General features: G+C 31.9%; 1 protein-coding gene across 2 annotated transcripts in view; it reads left to right on the forward strand.

The window, feature by feature from the left end:
• PTPRQ (protein tyrosine phosphatase receptor type Q) overlaps nucleotides 1-22,882 on the forward strand; it is a 105,991-nt gene that overhangs the window by 48,889 nt on the left and 34,220 nt on the right. For both annotated transcript variants that reach the window (XM_087934505.1, XM_087934506.1), the window contains exons 34-43: nucleotides 3,800-3,920; nucleotides 4,804-4,961; nucleotides 6,630-6,775; nucleotides 7,464-7,632; nucleotides 8,180-8,473; nucleotides 11,086-11,361; nucleotides 11,963-12,114; nucleotides 14,041-14,182; nucleotides 14,705-14,977; nucleotides 18,464-18,790. In XM_087934505.1, the coding sequence (XP_087790631.1) occupies nucleotides 3,800-3,920; nucleotides 4,804-4,961; nucleotides 6,630-6,775; nucleotides 7,464-7,632; nucleotides 8,180-8,473; nucleotides 11,086-11,361; nucleotides 11,963-12,114; nucleotides 14,041-14,182; nucleotides 14,705-14,977; nucleotides 18,464-18,790 (2,058 nt within the window). The remainder of the gene's footprint in view (nucleotides 1-3,799; nucleotides 3,921-4,803; nucleotides 4,962-6,629; nucleotides 6,776-7,463; nucleotides 7,633-8,179; nucleotides 8,474-11,085; nucleotides 11,362-11,962; nucleotides 12,115-14,040; nucleotides 14,183-14,704; nucleotides 14,978-18,463; nucleotides 18,791-22,882) is intronic.

The following is a 22,882-nucleotide window of genomic DNA, read 5'->3' on the forward strand; positions in this document are numbered from 1 at the left end:
ACCTTGGTAGCCCAAAGTTGTCAGAACATAAGAAGGTTAGTGGAGAACATGATGGATGACTCTTGGAGATGAGAAGTCACATCCGGGGGTGGGGGAAAGACCAGGGTCAAGGGGGAAATGTATGATGCAATTTAGTATCAGCTGCACCCAGCCATGTGCCAACATGGTAATTTCTAATAAACCAATTTACTTTTTCTGAGATGCGGCTAGAGACTTTTGATTTGAATGAGGGTAGATTTGTTGGAGCCCTGACAGATGAAATGTTCCAACAGGGATCTTACCAAGGCATTTATAAAGTAGTACTAACACTTCACATGATCTTGATACTATCCCTCTGTTAATGCGGCCTAGGACTATATTGGCTTTTTTGGCAGCTGCAGCATAATGCTGGCTTATATTTAAGAGATTGTCCACTGGGACTCCAAGATCCTTCTCACAGTACCATTGAGCGATGTAGCACCTACTCTATACCTTTGCATTTGGTTTTTCTTGCCTACTTTTCTCACCAATGAATTTCATTTTGCTAGATAGGGCCCAGTCTTCAAGTCTGTGAAGAATCTTCTATATCATCTGCAAATTTGATGAGTTCTCTTTCTATCCCCTTGTCTAAATCATTTATGAAGATACTGAAGAATATCTGGACTTAACACAGAATTGTGAGGTTACCCCACTGTGGCACCCCATTGAGAAAGAAATATATTTCCTCTGACTGAATTATTTTAAACAGTATAAGAAAATGGTCAATATGTGACTGAAATTTATATCTAGACATAATCTTTATGGTATAGCATTACTATGTAGGTTTGACTTCACTTTTTCATTCAAAGAATTCATTAAATTACAATTAATTAAGTTATAATTAATTTTACAATTATATTATTTAAAAACAAAATAATTCTAATAGAAGTTCTAACTAAAATATTCTTTATTATAAGAAAATGCAATTGTCTATTTAATAATAACAATAGACAACAGACAATTTATTCAGATGACAAGATAAACATTTTTCTAATTGTATTATTTTAATATTCTTCAATCCTTTCTGAAAGAGGTTTGTGCTGTATGTTATGTATCCGTATTATCTCTTTACCTTCCAAACTATCATATAAATGTGTCTTTTATAATGGAAACGCTTCGTGTAGATGTTTGTAGATTGTAATTATTTATCAGAAACCCAAAGGATTGGTCAGGGTCAACTATTAAAGCTTATTTCAGTTAATGAATACTCTACACAGTCTATTACATAACAGGTTAATGTGCTTGGGAGTTAATCTGGGACTTAATGAATGTAGACAATTTCTCTCTTACTGTATATTGAAAATGTATTGCTGTATTTACTTACTGCTTAATAATGTTTTTTATAAAAATTTTATTGGTTTTTAAAACAAACTTAAACAAACAAAACATAAAAACATCAGGACATCTTCCATATATGTACATACAGTGTGCCGGTTGGTTTACAAATTGTTTTGTGTTTCCATTTCGTAGTCTTCAATTACAATTACATTGTATATGATCTCATATTTTCAATCAATATTAAATACATTGGTATCATTATTAATCAATCATTTGACTATACTTTTATTCATTCATGCTTTGGAAAATAATCATATTTTACTTAATTTGTTTTGTGACAATTCATATTATCATCCCAAATCTATCCTAAAAACATTTTGTAGATATAATAAGAAAAGAATACATCTTTATATATTTAGTATTTTCTAAGAGTCTACATATTTCGTTACTATACTTTATTGTCTAACCATTGATAGAATAGATCCCAAACTTTATAAAATTGTTTATCATTCTGTTCTCTAATTTCAAATGTCAATCTGCTCATTTCAGCACATTCCAATATTTTCGTAATAATTTCCTCCTGTGATGGTATTTTCTCATTTTTCCAGTTTTTAGCAAATACAATCTTAGCCGCTGTTAATACATTTACAATCGGGTATTTCAAATCTTTACTATATATTTCAGGTAAAATTCCCAATAAAAAAATCTCTGGTTTCAAGTCTATATGCTTTTTTGTCATTTTTTCCAACCACGTGTGGATTTTAATCCAGTATTTTTTAGCATCCGCACAAGTCCACCACATATGGTAATATGAGCCAGGTGTCTGATGACATTTCCAACATTTTTTGGATTTATTCTTGAACATTCTTGCTATTCTTGTCGGGGGGAAATGCCACCTGTAAAACATCTTATACAAATTTTCTTTATATGCTGTTGACATTGTCATTTTATAATTTTGAGACCACAATTTTTGCCATTTCTCTAGATCAATCCCATATCCAAAATTCTTCCCCCAAGCAATCATAGTTTCTTTAACTTGCTCTTCTTCTAGTTTAATTTCTAATAAATATCCATACAATTTTTTAATCATCTTTTCATCACTACCTGTCAAAACCTTATCTAAATTAGTCAGTTTATCATAGAAACCTTCTGTTTTAAAATCTTTATCATACCTTGAATGTATTTGCGCATATAAAAACCAATTCATCTTTATACCTTGTTCCTCTAGTTTTTGTATAGATTTAAGTTCACCCTTTTCATTCAATATTTCACCATATCTAACTGTTTGTTCCTTTTTGTATATTATAGGATAAGTAAATGCTTCAATAGTTGATAGCCAGACTGGAATTTTCAAATAACATTGTCTTTTAATTTTCTCCCAGTTTAACCACAGAGACTCCCGTATATAATGTCTTCTAAAGTACCCCTGTGTTTTAGTTCCTTTATACCATAGAAAAGCATGCCACCCCAACAACAGATCATGTCCTTCTAGTGTCAACAATCTAGTATTTCTTGATGTTATCCATTCCTTAACCCACATGAAAATTTGTAGCTTGGTAATACAACCCCCAATTAGGCAAACCACTTCTTTCTCCACCCACTGTGTGAAGTCTTTTTCCTTAAAAATAGTATTACTTAGCGTCCATCTAGATCTTTTTCTTTGTCCTTTCCATTTAATTGTCATTGGATTGTGATCTGCCCAAGTACTTGTTTCAATATTTATTTCTTGGATATTAGTTAACAATTCTGTTGACATCCATATCATATCTATTCTGGACCATGATATGTGTCTATTTGAGTAGAAGGTGTATTGTTTAGTTTTAGCATTTCTTTCTCTCCATGTATCTTTTAAGTTTATTTCATCTGCCATATTAAAAAAAGATTTAGGGAGAGTCTTTCTGTTTTGCTTTATTGTACTGCTTAATAAAGTTAATGTAAGCTGTAAACTGTCTTGCTGTGCTTGAATTGGATTGCTGGATGGGATACTCATCCTTTCTTAGGCATGGAAGACAAGTTGAGTGACTTTGGGCCAATTGTTTTCTTTCAGCCCTACAATGAAAAATTGAGAAATATCTACTAATCTGCCTTAGATCAGCATGGTAGTTTACAGTCTATAATCTTCAATGGAGAAGCATAGTGCAGTTTTTATCATCTTCCATTGTAATGCTAATTGGTTTTCATCCTTCTCAGGGGAATTTATTTATTTTATATTGATTTGTATTGATTAAATTCATATTTTATTACTAGGAAACAAATTACAATAATCTTGGACTGAAGGTGAATTACTATGATATTCTTGTTGCACTATTTTCTCATGAAATGTTATTTCTTCTCAAAATCAAAGAAACTGACGGTTTGCACCACCGTGTAAAATTATTCTTTCTTAAGTGCCATTTTAAAACAAATAGCTTCAAATATAATAACTGTAATTTGTGATATTGTAAACACTCAAATTTGCTGTAGCAATAATTAATCAACAATATATTGTATATTTACTTTGCAGCTCCTAGTTCCCCTCCAAGACTGCTCACAGTAAAAGAGTTATCTGATGCCATTGTGATATTGTCATGGCAACCACCACTTGAGCCAAATGGAATTATCCTTTATTATACAGTTTATATTTGGTAAGATTTTCCTAATGTTTTCCCTTAACCTTGTAATTCAAGTTTTATTCCACATACGTTAATATTAGTGAATAATTAATGAATAAATAATTAGTGAATAAACTATTTATTCTTAACTGAACTTAAATATAGACAACAATGTTTTTAGAAATTAATGCTTGCTAGATATTTCAAACATTTGAAATCATCATTTCAAAATCAAGATGTTGCTACACCAAATAGAATTTTTAGTGGTTCTCTTGCAGACTACTGTTATTGATTGTTATTGAATGGAGTGGATCCTGTCTTACACTAGTAGCAAATGGCCAATTTATTCCTGCTTAATAATGTGAGGGTAGAAAGTAACAGAACAAATTGTAGCATTTGGTATCTCCAATTAGTTCATGTCCATATTCTGGTCTTTGATTCATATACCATGATATTTTATATATACACTAAACAGCTATGCATTGTTGAGATGCTGAACTAGTAATGTAACATAAGAATCTTTACCAGTCCTTTATGTTGCTTTCTAAGAACAGTTCCAATCTTAGAATTCAAATTAAATGTTATGCTAATTTCATGCATGATCACTACTCCTAACTTTCCAAGTCCTACTGTGTACCTCATTGTGGTAGGGATGTTCCTGGAATAGATGTTGCTACAAAAAAGCTGTTTCTCATAAGAGCAAAAACATTTTTTTAACCAGTATGATACAAATATGTCTGAATGCCTTTAGTACTGGAAAGACTACCAATTGTTACTGCAGATAGAGTGAAGAACTAACAAAAAATACAATAGTGTTAAATTGAAACTCTAGTTTAGCACATGTAGTAATATATATAACTATTTAGTTCTTGTTTTGTTAATCAGCTGTTTAATTCTCTTTTATATGTTTGCTTAGGGATATTATGTCAAGAAATATCAATGCATCTGAACTATCACTAGAATTAACAGATTTAGAATATAACAAGAAATATAGTGTTTATGTAACAGCAAGTACCAGATTTGGCGATGGAAATATAAAAAGTGACACAATAAGTTTCAGAACCTCTGAAGGAGGTAAATGGGTATGATTAATAGAATAAATAATGTAATATACTATTGAGAATGTTCTTAGTAGTGATTTAAAAAGAGGATAAGTATTTATTATATTATAATATTATATATGTATAAAATAGGATGTTTCGGTAATCAGAAATTAAGCTTTATGTGTTTGTAAAGTCAAAAGCTTTTGTGGTTGGGGATGTTGCCAGCACAAACTTTTTATGTCTTTTATTCTTGGACTACTACATTAGTAACAAGTGAAGAACCCTCAGTTTTGGCCCTTCTTTATTTCTACTCTAGGGCTTTTTCCTCCTAATTGTTTTTTAATAGAAAGTTACTGTTCCTTGGTTTGTTCTCCAGAGTAAGGATATAAAGCTCACCTGCTGCAAGATATATTCCTTATTCTTTTTGGATGTTGAGCTGCTCTCTTAAATATTCTTAATAGTTCTGATTCTACTCATAGACATAAATACTGCTACATTTGGATCTCCAGTAATAAACTGGATAATTCTGGCCTAATTCATAAGTATTTTCCTATGTTTGATGAAGAATTGGTAATTTCTTTTCTTAATAATATCTATTTTACTAAACAGTACAGTTTTTATGCTTCCTAATTCAAAATAATGGGAAACTACGTGTTATCACTTATTCACACGATCAGAGGAAACTCTAGAGACTACTAGAAAAGGGATTGGGAGCCACACAGATTCTTGTGCCTGTAATTTTCTATAAAGCATATTCCTTCAAAAAATGGCCTTCATACCCCTAAGGCCAAATGATAGTTGTTTTAATATATTACTTTTTTCATATGAATTTTGAAACTTGCCTTTTCATAAAAGGTAGATCAATCTCTGCATACTGAATGAATAATGTTTTATATTCTTTAAATCTTGAAATTGGCAGGCATGTGTATTCACCACTTGCTGCTCTTATTTCATTCATATTTTGGGGTTCCTTTTGGAAAGCTGCTACTTAAAAAGCTTAAAATGAATGTGGGTACACAGGACTGACACAACATTATTGATGGTAGTTAGGCTGCTTTTGAAACTACAGAAAAAGTTAAGCATTGCTGACCCAAGAGTAGTGTAATGAAATGCCAAAACTTCCCACTTCCACATTTTCCTTTTCTGGAGAACTCATAAGACTCATGGCTGTTTCATTCATTGGTCCTCTGAAGTTTTCGGATGATGCAGTTCATTCTGGTATTTGGCTACATCAGTTCAAAGGCACTCTGAATGCCTTGTAACTCATGTCAATTTGGACTTGTGCTTTGTCCAGTGTAATGCAAACAAAGAATTATGCAATTATTTATTGCATATTAATATATATCTTTGTAAATGAATGATAAATTATAGAAAGGTTACTTTTCATTAATTTTCACCAGAATTAACTGTCAATATGAATTGTATAGACCCACCTCAATAATGCTGGTTTGGTCTGTTCATTAATGATATATTATTATGCTCCTTTCCATATCACAAAACAGAATAGAAAGCAAAGAGTGTCAGGACATATATCATTATAATAGCAGCCTTTTGTATTTCCAAAGGCTAAGTTCCATTATCAGCAGAAAGATCAGCAGAAAGAAAGGATTTTAGCCATAAAATCCCTTCCTGAAACATTTGTAGAGCAGAAACAAAATAGCCTTTTTTTGGACAGTTGGTAAATGTTTACATTTTTCAGCTCCAGGTGATCCACCTAAAAACTTGTGGTATAAAAATCTCACTTCATCATCAGTAAGAATATTCTGGAATCCTCCTCAAAAACCTAATGGTGTCATTCAGTTTTATTCAGTTTACTACAAAAATGATTCTGACACTTATGTACAGGTATATCCACTTCTTAATTTTATCTGAAAGTGTTTGACAATGTGTGTGTGTGTGTGTGTGTGTGTGTGTATTTATTTATTTTTTTCTTAAGTTTTCGCGGGTATTTATATGTATGACGAACACAATACAGAAGCCTGATGATGGCAGATGAGATTCTGCCGAAACGTCGCTACAACTTTAAAAGCACAACTACAATGACGTGGGAAAATACCCGAACAAAGCCGAATGCCATACATACATACATACATACATACATACATACATACATACATACATCAACAAATTATTCCATATATATATATATATATTTATGGAATAATTTGAATTTAATGTTATATTTTAAGTTAAAAGTATATACAGCCTGCATGATCCAAGTCAGACTCCCTCTACCTTCAGAGAATGTATATAAATCAAGCAATCCAAGCTTTACAAAAAATAAGTAAAATAACTGAAGTCAGATAAAGCGAATATAATTATTTCTTCTTCACCAACATTCACATGATTGATTGCCTAATACTATTGCATCTAGAAGTTAATCTTCTGTTTGTGTTATCATGATTTGCTTTTTGTTTACGTATCATAAATGTTTGCAATACATAATGTTCATTTAGTCATAGGAGGGAGTACATAATTTATAGAGAAATATTAATTTTAATTTGATAACATTTTCCTAATGTTTTCTGTCTAGAATTTTACCACTTCCACAATTGACAGCAATGCTGATAATTCAACTTTATCGATAGTGTTGAGCAACTTAGCAAAATGGAGACACTACACACTTTGGTTAACTGCAAACACAGCTCTTGGGAATGGAAACCAAACCAGTGAAATAATGCAACTATGTACAGACCAAGACTGTATGTAAAAAAGTTTATATTGTGTGTAGAAACCCTATATGTAATTCTTTACAGACTCATTTGTAAGGCTTTTTGAGTGAACTTTAAGTTCTCTTAAGGATCATTATGATCTAAGCCATCTGATTATCAGAATCATATAGTATAATTTTTTTTACGTTTTGCCACTACACATTTAATGTGAGAGATTAGATATAATTTGTATAAATAGTATTTTTTAAAAACTATGGGTTGAGACCCTAAACATGTTATTAAATCCATGTGGGTGGTTTGGGGCCAGTCACCATCTGCCCAGCTTACCTCACAGGATTGTTATTGTGGAGAAATAGAAGGAGAAAGAACTATTATGCATGTTTACTATCTTGAGTGACAAAGTTGTAAAAGCAGGATAAAAAACTAAAAATTGAAATAAATAAAAATAAATTATGTGAAAGTCCCACGAACAACATGAACTTATTTTGATGTATAATGCTTCACATCAACTGCATACATTGATATCAAGAATAGAGATATTATACATACAGATAACATTTTTTTTTATTTCCTACAGTGCCTGATGGACCTGTTAACCAGCTGGCCTATCAGAACATTTCTTCCACGGTAGTAAATGTAAGCTGGATCCCACCAATGCAGCCCAATGGACTCATCTTCTATAATATTTCATTAACAATGAAGGATACTCAAACAAATCATGAGACTTTGTCACTTCTTGTATATGATACAAATATAATTTTGAATAAGTTGGAAAAATATGCAAACTATTTTCTAAACATTACTCCAGCAACAGAAAAAGGATCATCAGAAATGTATACTTTAAGTTTATACATCAGAACTGAAGAAGATGGTATGTTGTCTGTATTGCTTTGTTGCTAAATATAGGTTTATTAAGACATAAGCTTGTATATGATTTGTATAACTTAGACTGTATTTGTGTAGCTTGTGGCATGAGCTAGTTCATTTCTTTTTCTAATACAGTATTTCCATGTGTATCAGTATTTTATTTTTTAATTGGATTGACCTCATAGACAAACACCCTTTTGCTCTTTTTCATAATAACTATACTTGATCTAGCGAAAAGATCATATAGTAGAATAATACTATATTATTCAAAAAAAAAAATAGTATTATAATACTATAATTATATAATATATAACAGTAGTAATATAATATAATAATACTATAAGTATAGTATATAATATATAGTATAATATAATTATAATATAATAATACTATATTATTCCTAAATAATTCCAGCAGTTGATATGTAAAAACACAATTACATATTTAACCCAGATTACTCATCCCAAAACTATAATAAGAAGCTCATGGATACTAGATCAAAACAGGAGGATTGTATGCAAGTCTGTCATAAATATCATTGCCAACATTCTATACTTCAAGCATTGTGAAGCTGACAGTCTACCTTTTTTTTTCTGACATGTCCAATAAAAATGAAAAATGTTATTTAATTAATCTAATCTTAATATAGGAAACACACTATTTTTAAGACTCTTAAAATGTGTATTCCAATAATTTCTTCCAAAGTTCTGAAATTTTGCAATTAATATCACAACTTTAAAGAGCTGGGCATCCACTTTCAAAGAGCTACTCACTGGATCAGTCAATAAAAGGATCTTATAAAAACATTATTTGCAATTATTAGTTACTCTTGTCAATATAGTAACAGCAATGTAGTAGCAGCCATGACATTTTTCAAGGCTAAAGTACTGGGCTCAATACTACATGGTGTTCAGTTATGTGTGTATAAGGATGCTTATCGGTTAGAAGCTGTACAATCCAAAATTTTAAAGGCTATCACCAAGATCCTTATTCCACCCTTAATCCCCTTATTCAGGTGGAATTAGGAAGTATCTCCTAAGGGGCCCATCTGAGAATTTGTTACTTCAGATATTGATTGAAGCAAATTCTTTGGAAACTTCTCTGATCCATATCATCTAACCAGACAAATTTAAATTTTTAATAAGACAGTTGAATCTTAATCTAGTTTATTGTGGCTTTTCATGAGTTGGACTCATCCCTGATAAAGCTATAATTATTCTTCAGTGAATGAGCTGAAACCCAGTTCTCTAAACTGATATCTCAATAGCCACCTGCTTCTGTTCCATTCCCAAATATTTCTACATTTCCCAAATTTCACATACGAGACTCTTCAGCTTGACCCTGATTTGCAAATTACCAATAATGACAACTACTGGTAGATATATTAATATGCCTTATGAAAATCACACTTATTTAAGTTCCAATATAGACATTGAACCATTTCACATATGCTACTACAACATCCTCTATACAATAAATGGAGATTAGAACCCATAGCACCAATTGTTGGAAATCTTAATTGCTTCTCTAAGCAGGCAGTCATTCATTAGATCTAGTCTACACCAAAGGAGTTGACATTTGATACGAGCATGGAAGTAATTATAACCAGTTCTTTGCCATTGTTGAATTGCTTCCTGGTCTAAATAAGGGTAGTTACTGCTGATGATTTCCACAGAGTTGGGGAACTGATTAAGATGGTCAACCCAAAGCATCTGATAGTTGCAAGTGACTCCTGGTAGGCAGTTGGGGATTTTTCAACAATCTAATGGGAAATTCCATCAAGTGGTCAGATGAACTCTAGATTAGAGTGTTGCTAATGATTCTGTCCATGTTGCCTCTCTCTATTGGTTAGTTCTTTTATATGTATAAACAAAAAGAAAAGAGATACTTATAAAAGCAGTGGAAGAAGATTAAATATGAACATGAATAAATATTGGTAGGAGCTCATGTTTGATAATAGGGAGATTAAGTATAAGTGCTTCTCCACCTTTACTGTGCTGGCAGGATGGAATCCAAGACCCTTGTTTGTGTGCCTGTTCCCTTCTCCTCTGATTATGTAGAAGCGGGAAGTTTTACCTTACAACCTGCTGTGAGGTACTTATGCAATCTTTTGTCAATAAAATAGCATACATTTATTCAGCTATCAACTTTAGAAGATCAAGACCTGAAAAAAATGATAGAAGTAAAATTTATTATAACACCTAAGGTTTTTTTTTCCGATTTTGAGAAGTGGATAGGATGCTCAATAACTGGTGTGCCAATAGCATTTCCTTCCTGGAGTAAGAGGTCTTGATGATAATATCTCATGTCTTTATTGCCTCAAGGATAGACTACTGAAATATTTTTACATAAAATAAATATAAATAAATAAAACATTTATTGGGTTTCATGTGATGTTATTGGCAAACATTATTTGTAAAATAATTATTTAAAAATTATTAAAGAAAGTCTGTGGGGTGTGTGTGTGTGTGTGTGTGTTGGTGTATAGATGGGTAATTTGCTCTAATTGTTACACACAACATACACACACAGACAAACCTATACTGATGCTTCCTATATATTTCAGATTAATGTTTGCTTCTCCCCTTTTATGCTTCTTCCCTGATTAATTGGCAGTTCCAGACTCTGCACCTATTTTGAAAACTTATAGAAACCTTTCATCTACCTCAGTGATGTTATCTTGGGATCCTCCATATCGGCCAAATGGCATAATAAGAGGCTATGACTTAAAGCTACAAGGGCCAGAAAAAAATGTTTCTTTCATTACCTCCAATAATTCAATTATTTTAGAAGACCTTTTGCCATTTACCCTATACAGCTTTTTTGTATCAGCTCAAACTGTAAAAGGGCCTGGCCCATATGCTCTTCTTATGTTCTCTACAGATGAGTCAGGTGAGTCATTTGCAAGATGCAGATTTCTCAATCAATCCAATGTTTACAAGGTTAAAAGATAATATCTTGGTCATGTTTTAATATCTTTTTGTCATTAATTGAAGTAGAGTTATGTGGAATAATTGGGATCAAACTCATTTTCGTTGTTATTTGCAGTTGCTCTCCTTGGCTCTGTTATTTTTATTTTGTAAATTGCATAGGATGGAACCTTTGACCATCTTATGATTTCCTTATCCTATCTGCCCATTTACTCAGCTATAGCCACAGAACTTTTGAAATAGGCAGTTACAATGTATGTGAATTTGTAAGCTGTCATTTGCTTCAGTTTCTCTGTATTTGCTAGCTGCTACTGTACTCATCTAGGGTCTTACATTGCTACCAAGGCATGTATAACTCATCTGACTTTATACAGTCTAGTAGAATAGATGTTTAGTTCCGAAAAATATGGCTTCATATACGATTTAATATTTATAATAATATTATAAAATAATATTCATAAGGAGAACAATATGTCAAAAATGTTAATGTATAACAAATACTGGGTTTTTGTTGTATATAAAGTCATATTGCCTTAATCTGAATAATGTTTTTTTTTTCACAGTCCCATTGGCACCTCCAGAGAATCTGACAGTTATCAATTACACACACAATTCTGCATGGCTGAAATGGGATCCAAGTCCTAGGCCAAATGGTGTCATTAGAAGATATGTTTTTAATATTTCTGAAAACAATAGTCAAGCTACATTTTACCAGGTACAATTTGCACAATTAATATATATAAACATTAAACTTTAGGGTTAGGTTTAGGGTTATATATTTAAAAACCCATCAGTTCTGTGGAAGGTAATAATTAGAAGATAATTTTTTTGTCCAGGGAAAAATCTAAGAACAGTGCTCTCATCCTGGATGAAGCAAATCTGAAAGAGGTAGAACAAGATAGGCATTACATCAGTTGAATCCAATTAGGATTTTTGAGGGATGAACTTCAACTATTTTTGATGAAGAACATTTTTCTTGGCATGAAGTATGAATAATGGAAATATTATGAATCAAAAAATGTACAAAAATATATACTTGTGGATAAGATTTTTAGGTGTCAAAATGTGCCCCCAAAATTGTGATTGGCTTATCCATGGATGGGCTTATGCATGTATATATACAGTAATATTTTTTAAAAGGCACTCATATATTCCATATATACTTATGAATAAACCTATCCATGGATAAGATGATCCTCAATTTTTTAAACCAAAATGCCTTAAAAAACAAGCCACTCACAGATAAGCTAATTATGAAAATTAAAACACAAAATTTCAAAGGTCGGCTTATCCATGGGTAGTACATTTTTCATGGCATTTTGGTTAAATATTTTTGTGGGTTGACTTATCTATAAATTTATATTTGTTTATTCCACAAGTACTTATGCCACCCAAACCTCTGGCCATGTCCTCCTAACTCAAAGAACATTCTATTTCTGAATAGCATTCACTTTTTAATCCAAACCTCTTTCTTTTTTTACAAGTCTTTGATGCATTACTTTTTAAAAACGTGTCACTTTAGTATCCAATTATTTAATCAATGTAATCAAGTGATTTGGCTGACCTATTGCCCAATTCCTTAAACATTTTTGTGAAGTAAATCTAATGTAATTCCTCACACTGCATGTTGCTCTAGCGATCCTCTCTTCCCTGATATTTTTGCCCCTTTTTTCTTGTTGCTATCATCATATTGTAATCCAAAACTGAAGTGTTGCAATTGCAAGGGAAAGCGTGAAAGACAAGCTGACTCTTCCCCCCCCCATTTTGTCTTCCTGTGCCCTTAATACTTTTTTCTAAGATGCTCTCTGTACTGTAGTTACAATCAGCATCACAGTCTGGCTCACATTATCTTTATCTTTGGTTTTGTAAAATCCATCTATTGTCTGTACTTTTTAACAGCAAACAAAAAACATTTCCACAAAGCTCCAGTTAGATCATCTCTTTTTAATTCCAATTTATTCAAAAGCACTTTCAGTCAAAACAATATGTAAAAATCTATCCCCTTTATCCATTTAAACTATCTTACATCCTCTCCTTGCCAGTTTTTTTGTCAAAAGTTCTAAACCTTTAAGAATTATTTTTCCTTTATAGTCTAAAAAGAACATTGACTCATCAGGTGGAATTGTCTTATCCTGCTACACAGAAAACATTTCTTTAGCTGTAGATTAATTCTATCCCAAAGTTTTTAAGAAAGTGAGGCTTTTTACTTTACCCCCCAACTATTTTACTCATGAGTCATTTGCCATAATGTCTGTTCTGGACAATTACTCAGAGCAGCTGTCCAGAGTGCAAGCAGGTGATCTTGTGATCTTTCCTTTATCCAAAAAGACAAAGCTAACCAGAATTTGCTCTTTGGCCACTGATCTCCAACACAATGCCATTCCCACTCTTTCAAGGACATCTAGTCTGCCATAGATCCTCAACTGGAAGCTTCAGTAGTCCTGCATGCATGTAATTTTTCCCTCTAAATTCATATGAACATGTTATATGAGCTGAATATAACATTGGAAATGGAGTCTAATATCAGAAAATTATATATTTCATAGTAGATTGATTTCCCATTAATTGATTATGGTATGATTCTGAAGAATTTATTGCAGCAATAAAATATCATCATAATTAACTATTTTCTTAATCTAAGAACATTTCAGGTTCACACAATGAAGCTAATATATTTGGACTTGAACCATTTTCCGTGTATTCCATCAGTGTTTCTGCATTTACAAAAGTTGGAAATGGCAATCAATTTAGCAACCTTGTACAATTCACAACAATGGAATCAGGTTAGATTGTTTAAGATCAAATATGTACTGGTTTTGCAGAAGAAACATTTTAGCTATTCAAAATTTAATTGAAATAAACATGGATTTCTCATCTAACTTAAAAATCAAAAGTTTATCCTAATTTCAGGATCTGGTTAATTATTATAAATCCAGTTGCACAGTTATTAAAATTATTAATATTACATCAATGCTGATTTTCTTTTCCCAATTCCATGCATCTTTCTATTGCCAATATACTAGTTTACTTAGCTCAAGAAGCATGGTATATGTATCTCCTGTATAGAGAAATTATAAAAACCGTAATTAATAAAATAGAGGTACATCAAAATATATTTCATTCTATTATATTTTTACTGCTGGAAAAAAGCCAACAACTTCCTTTGGTAGATCTACTAAAGTGCTTTTATTATAATATAATATGAAATGCTGAAATGCTTTTTGCATTTGAATTGTTTTTGATCATATTGAAGTTGCAATCGTCTTTTAGTTTTATCTGAATGTAATCTGTACTTTTCTTTGAAGCACCAGATATTGTCCAGAATACCCAGTGTATTGCAACCAGTTGGCACTCAATCCTGCTCCAGTGGGATCCTCCTATGAAAACAAATGGAATCATTACAAATTACATCATAACGTTTAGAGAGAATTCAACCATCTCATCATCTCTTAATGAAACAGTGTATATTTTGAGAAACTTGCTATCCAATTCAACTTACCAGTTTAAAATAAAAGCTGCAACAGCTGCTGGAGAAGGAGAAGAACAGTTATGTAATACCAGCACATTTTCAGAAACAGGTACCAATTCCCTAAATGTCAAGCTATAATTAATAATTTCAGAAATTTCTTTTACAATTCCTTTTCAATTAAGTTTTCAAAACTAAGTAGAACAGCATACTATTAATTTGTGTTAAAACTTGTGTTATTTTATAAAATATATCAGAAGAACAATAGTTTGAAGTAATTGTTCTTAGGAATTCATGCAAACAACTATAACAACAATAAAGTTTTTATAATTGGGTTAACATTCTCTTAGCTGTGTGTTCTCATGCATTTTTTTGTGTTGAGTAGCAGCCACTTGAAATTGGAGACTTGTAATTAGGAATGGAAACAGTTTTAAAGTTATTCTCAGCTTCTTATTTATGATGGACAGAGTTAGTCACAGACACATAGCCAACTCAGAGTCACTGCCAAAGTATTTATTTCTGATGCTAAGTGAAATCAAATTAGGTTCACCACCTCATTCCAAAATCTCTGAACAAGAGCTTTCAAAGTATAACTTGATTGTTTATTGTTAGGTTTATTACAACTGGGTGTAACAATACATGATCATAAAAAGAATTACATATGATAACCTATGATATAATGGTATTCTCACGTGAATGTTACATGTTTTATCATTATCTACTCTACAGTGTAGGATAATTTGCTTCAATTTATAGAATAAAAATATACAAAGTTGTGAGAATAAATACCACCAGCATGTAAAAACTAAATGGAACTGTAACTTCTGAAAATTGTAAAAAAAAGAATGTGATGGTTGAATTTTTATTGTGAAAAAAAGTTCAATATTTAGATTCTGCTGTTTAAAAAACCCTGCAATAGCAGCTTATAAAAATAGAGGAAAAGGTGAAAACAGTAATAAAACACAACTCATTTGAACCTATTATCAAATTCTCAACAATGTAAGACAGAGCTCCAATTTTTGTTTATATTTTGCATTTCTAGACTACATATTTCCCTGAAAAAAGACTCTGGTTAGTGTACAGTAGAGTACCAAAATATAAAACATTATATGAGAACAAAAATATTAAATTTAAAATTTAAATTTGAGAAGATTATAAAATTATAAGAAATTTTGAAGAGACAAGAAAATATTTGAGGTGGCAGTTTAACCCTGTTAAAAATTGTGTGTTGAAGGCTAAAAGGTGGCTATTATGGCACTAACCAGCCATAATACATCAACAATGAGAATTAAAACAAAGAGATATAAGATGTGAATATTTGTGGATGAATATATGAGGGTTGCTTGAAAATGTAATTTATGTATTCTTTTATATGCAGATGATGCCTGTTGAACAGTTGAAAACCCAAATGATTTGCCATGCATATAAAATAGATTTTAGGATGCAACAAGGAGTATGGGTCTTAAAATAAATATATCAAGGAACAAGGTAGTTGTGTTTAATAGGGAAAACTGAGTGAATTAACCCCCATAGATTGTTAGTGAAAGATGGGGAAATGAGTGGAGAAATACTGGTAGAAGGGTCTCTAGTAAGCAGTGTATAGTCAGGGGTGGGATCCGACAGGGTTAACTACCAGTTCGGTCATTTACGAGGTTCGGTGATTTATGATGTGCTTCCCTGCACGCTGCCTGCGTGCGCCTGTAAATCATCATCAGCATGCTGCGTGCAGAGAAGCAGCCTTTCAAAAAGCCCTTTTTTCCTGCTTTTTTAACTGCAGCTGTGCCTCGCATGACAGCTGAAGTTGAAAAAAATCAGGAAATAAAGGTCAGGTAAGAGCCCGGATGGACTGGTGGGCAAAAACTTCAGCAGACATAGAACCAGTTCTATGTCTGCTGCTCTTCAGAGCTACCGGTTCTACAGAGGTGGACAGAACCAGTAGAAACCCACCCCTGTGTATAGTCTGTTGTAATAATGAAAGTTTATCAAAAGAAACAAAAATGGTTGTGCATAATTGTGTGCTAAGTCTACTTTGTTATATGAATGTAAGAATTTGAGTATAGGATAGAAATACGTTGAATGCAAGTGCTTGTGACTTACTTAAGAAATATATGTGTAAAGGAAGAGGTAGAATCAAGAACAAGCTCTGGATTAATGAGAATCATAATGCTGAGTTGGTTTTGTCAGGAATGAGAATCAAACCAGATAACAATATATAAAAGAAGACTGAATGGATTACGAGACGGGGAAAATAAAAAAAATTGTAGTTAGGTCAAGTTGATGAGATTTTGAAAAAGAGATATTAGTTTAAATCAGAAAAGGCAATGTGTAAAGTGATGGATAACTGAGATAGTAGATGCAATAATAGTTTTTCAGAGCGAGTAGTAAATGGCAGAATAAACTAGGTTTATATTTCTTTGAATTATTTTTATGATAATTCTGAATTTCTATGGTTTACTGTTTCTTATTCTTATTCTCTGCTTTGCACAAAGTACTTAAACTGAAAGAGAATAAAAAGTACAAAGGGCAAATACTGAAAGAAAATATGGCTCCCATAGATAGATGAAAATTTTTGTTTCAATAGATGAGTCATATTCATTCAATAATTTAACAATAAGTAGTGTAATATAACATGATAACCAAATAATATTTATAAAAAATATGAACAAGTAAAGGATTTCATTAGTATTATTTTATTTTAGAAAAATAAATGGCTGTTTCCTTCTGCTAATGTAAGTTCAACCTTGGAATCTGTAATCTAATGGTAACTTTTTTATATAAAGAAAACATTGAGGGATGCTGGAAGCAGTCATTAGAGATTTAAAAAAGCTGGAAACTTTAGAGATAAAAAAAGCAGAGGACTGCCAAATAGCCAAAAGAATGGAATTTATTTAAGTGTTTGACTCATTTAAGAACATATAATCAAGCTAAAAAATAATTTTCAGTTCTTTTCAAGTTATTTTCACCTTTTATAATGTTATATATTCTTTACTTTTGAAATAAGATTTATTTAGAAATAAGTTAAACGTCAAAACATTTTTAAAATAGTGTAATATCTCAGATGTAAATATAGATCTTTACTTTAGCAGATGCAGGCGAAGAAAAGAATTCTAATACACAGAGGAATATAGGAATAGATATGCTTTTTTATTGGAACTAATGAGAAAAGTTCTTAAATTACAAATAAATCTTCATGCACATTATAGTCCCTTCATCCATAATAAATCTTGCTGTGTGTGTGTAGACAAAGTAACAATAACTGTCCTAGTATTGCTTCTTCAACCTGAAGTCTAAACCAGATTGTAATAACAATGAATATATGTTTCCAAACAGCAGAAAGAAAGTTGATATGAATGATGTATCCTAAAACTCTAAGGATATACAATATTTGTATAAACTATGTAGACTTCATAAAATATATCTGTATTCTATATATTTTCAATGTTATGACTGTGACTATGGGAAATATCCATTCTTTGTTCTAGTGTATGGAATAAAGACTTTCAGACTGAGAAAGAGTGTATGTATAACTGTATCTTAGCTTTAATGCACAATAATATAGCAATATTATAATTATTGTTTTATTATTACTATTTTTTAGCTCCAAGCGCTCCAAGAGACATAACATTTTCAAATGTACAGTCAACAAGTGTGACCTTGAGATGGATAATGCCAGTTACTATTTTGGGCTATTTTCAAAACTACAAGATTACTACACAGTTGCAATCCATCCATTGCAATAGCTGGGATTCTTTTGAATGTATTGAATATGAGAAGGAGCAATACTCATATCTTGCTGATAATGTTGTAGAAGAAACAGTATATGATCTGAAAAAATTTAGATGGTATCGATTTAGAGTTTCTGCTTGTACAAATGCTGGTTATGGCAATTCTACACCTTGGATTGTTACACAAACTCTTCCTGGCTGTAAGTAAGACTATAATAATCCTTAATTTTATAGAAAACTCAACTTTATAAAACTCATGGAAAATTAATAATAGGTTCAATTAATTACAAAATTACTACTATATGTTTCCAAGAGTATTCACTTATTCAGTTTAAATTTCTCTCCCTCTCCACCGCCCTCGTGTATTAGGAATTGAATGTATAACATACCTGATCATGAATTTGGAGACTCAGAACAATTAAATGGATTTTCAGTTAACCTTTCATTTCCATACTTACTTCTTTTTATATTTTAAATTTTTATATATTTATATTACATTTTTGCACAACATAAATATATAACAGAGACTCACACTGAACATAACATAGAGTTTGGATTAATATTTCCTTCATTCACCAATAGCTGTATTTTAACTAAGGTTTTCAAAGGCTAAACATTTAAAACAATTTTTAACAACATTAAAGCATCTTATTTGCTTAGTATAAATTTGGCATTACTGGGCGATTTGTTCTTTTAAAATAAATGTACCATTTCTAATGGTGCAAAGAAAGTATAGCAAAACATATTGCACTCTTTAAATAGATTTTTTTTACTAGCATAATTGAGCAGCTGCTTGTGAATTATCAGAAAACCTGCTAAATTTAATAACTTTTCAAGTTATAACAAATGTTTAAAGTAGGGTAAAAATATTTTCTTATTCTCCCTCCAGAGAACATCAATGTTAGCTTAAGTTCAACAACCTCATCTTTTGTCTTTTTGAGTCAAGCATCGTCACCATTTCCTCCAATAACAGTTTTGTTTGAATATTTTGTGTGAAACACAGTGACATGAAATCATTAAGGTACTGAGGTTTGTTCATATCCCTAGATTATTAGATTACAAAGAGTAAGTAAAGGTTCATGTCCTTCAGCTCAATCAACTCACAGGGTTGCTGAAAAGGAAAAATAATTGATAAGTATATCACCAAATCTTATTGTAACAGAGTTGAGCATATAAATTTAACAAACAAGTAAATAAATAAGCGAAAGGTGTCATTGACATACAGAGATACTAGAATATTTTCTCTTCACAAGCTCACATTCGATTTGTGTATATAACGTATTTTAAAGAATAGTCGTTAACTTGCCAAATTATATTTTGAATTCATTGGGTAATAATGAAATAAACACCCAAAAAAATAATTTCATGTATTATGTAGCCATGACAGTTTTCATTTAAATTTATTATATTTTAGGACTTTCATCAACATTTTTGCATATTGATAATTATAAGAATAAAAACCTTAACTTTGTGTATCATGCTATTTCTTGTTCCATAATTTAGATACAATACTCTGCCTTCTGTTTTACAAATTGTTCTCTTAGGAGCTGTCTTTCTGTCTCATAAAATAGGTCAATGGGACTATTATTGCACTGATGATAAATTATATAATTCTGCTTTATAATGAGATATTTTCTACAGTATCTGAATTAAACCATATGCTTCTGTCTTAATAAAAGAATGATTGACAGTCATTTTTATAAAGTAGTGAAAAAGCTGTATATCAAAATTTCCTCTTTCTGACACATATATAGGAGGTAAAAGATCTATCCTTCTCATAAAATTTCTATGCTGCTTGGACATTTGGCTAAGATCAAGTGTTGGATCCTCTTTTCTAGATGGATATTCAAACTACTACGAACCAGGATAGAGTAGGAAAATAGAAATTCAATAAGAAAATAATTTCCTGGTCTGCAGTTTCAGTATGTGCAAAATGTTTTTTACTGTATTTTGGATCACTGAGCTCTATCCAGTCCTTGAAAAGTTAATAATGACAGAAACAATGGCAGCCATTTGAAATTTCCATTGAGCCTATACTGAATTTAATCTTTGATGGTTATCAACATGAAAACCAGTAGTTTAATAGAATGTAATGAATCCATCTGGAAAGATAAACACAATTTTCTATTCCTGTTTTCCTACCAAATTTCTGTTTATTTATTTTTATTTTTATTTATTTTGATTTGGCAATCACTTACAAGATAATAGGTATAAGTATATACATAGTTATGAATACATAAAATGGGTTCATATAAAAATAAATAAAAGAAACAATAGGACAGGGATGGTAGGCACATTGGTGCACTTATGCACGCCCCCTACAGACCTTTTAGGAAAGGGGTGAGGTCAATAGGAGACAGTCTAAGGTTAAAGTTTTGGGGGTTTGGGGAAGAAACCACAGAGTCAGGTAGAGTATTCCAGACATTGACCACTCTGTTGCTGAAGTCGTATTTCCTGCAATCAAGTTTGGTACGGTTAACCTTGAGTTTGTATCTATTGTGTGCTCTTGTGTTGTTATGGTTGAAGCTGATGTATTCATTGACAGGTAAGTCATTGCAATGTATGATTTTATATACCATACTTAGATCAGACCAAAGACGGCGTAATTCAAGGTTTTCTAGGTCTAGAATTTCATGTCTGGTGGCATAAGGTATTTTACAATGAGTAGAGGAGTGGAGAACTCTTCTTGTGAAATATTTCTGGACTTTCTCAACTGTGCTAATATCAGATACATAATGTGGGTTCCAGACTGATGAGCTATTTGAGTATTGGTCTAGCAAATGTTTTGTATGCTCTAGTTAGTAGTGTAATATTACTAGAGAAAAAGCTACGTAAGATTAGGTTAACAACTCTTAATGCCTTTTTGGCTATGTAGTTACAGTGGGCTCTAGCACTTAGATCATTAGAGTTGAGCATTCCAAGGTCCTTTACAGAACAAGGTCATGACTATTCAGCTTGTATTTTATTTTCTGATTTTTTTTTGCCAATATGTAAGACAGAGCATTTATTTGTTGAGATTTGAAGTTGCCATTTGTTTGACCATTCTGATACATAGTCAAGATCTTTTTGAAGGGTAGCAGTATTGTCTGTGGTATTGAACAGCTTTACATCATCAGCGAAGAGAATGCAGTTGCTCTTAATGTGATCACAGAGATCATTTATGTAGAGTATGAAGAGAGTTGGTCCTAGAACACTGCCTTGGGGGACACCACTATTGACAGGTACAGAATTTGATAGGACACTCCCAATTTTGACCATTTGTTGTCTGTTTGACAGGAATGCTTCTATCCAGTTATGCAGTTGTCCAGAGATACCATAAGATTTTAGTTTTAGGAGTAGTTTGTCGTGTACCACTGAATCAAAGGCTTTACAGAAGTCTATGTAGATTGTGTCTATTGCTTTGCCCTGATCGAGATGTGTAGTCCATATGTTTTTGCAGTGTAAGAGCTGCAGATTACAGGATAGCTTTTTTCTGAAACCAAATTGTTTATTAGAGAGTAGGTTGTTTGTCTCTAAGTGGAGGATAATGGATTGGTTAATAATTGATTCCATGACTTTACAGGGGACGCATCATAAAGAGATTGGTCTGTAATTTTCAACTAGGCTGGGGTCTCTCTTTTTGAAGATGGGGAAGACCATGGCTTGTGACCATAGGTTAGGCAAGGAGCTGGTCCTGAAAGATTTTTCAAAGATTATCCTTAGAGGATCTGCTATGGCAGTGGATAGCTTTTTTAAGAAGTAGGCACATATTCCGTCTGGTCCAATAGATAGAGATGGTTTTAGATTGCGTAGTGCTTTTTCAACATTGTCTTCTGTAAAATCGATATATATTAGATCATTGTAGTTTTCTGTGGTTCGGCTAGGAAATACTGGGCATGATCCATTGCTGTTTACAAATACTGAGCCAAAGAATGTGTTAAAGATGTTGGCTTTAATGGTGTCGTCGTTGCAGTCTTTGCCATTAGGTCCTATCAGGGGTGGGATGGACCTTGAGTCTTTTAGTTTGTTGTTTACAAAATTGTAAAAAGCATGGGTGGAATTGGTGCATAGAAGGTTTTCCTCTTGTTTAATGTGATAATTGGTGCATTCAGTCTTTATCTGGTGGCATAAATTTTTGTATCAGCTTTTGAAGTTTGGCAACGTGACCAGATTTGTTTTTCCATGAGAGTGATCTCTTTTTGGATTGAAATTTCCTTATTGTTGTGGGTAATCTGTTTTTTGTTTTGGGAGTTGTTATTGGTACATATGGTTTGGTGACTCTTTTGACTTCAAGTAAAAATATGTTTTAATGG

This window comes from Pseudonaja textilis, chromosome 5, assembly GCF_049901715.1.
Source record: "Pseudonaja textilis isolate UNSWEBS1 chromosome 5, rPseTex1.2, whole genome shotgun sequence".
Taxonomy (NCBI): Eukaryota; Metazoa; Chordata; class Lepidosauria; order Squamata; family Elapidae; genus Pseudonaja; species Pseudonaja textilis.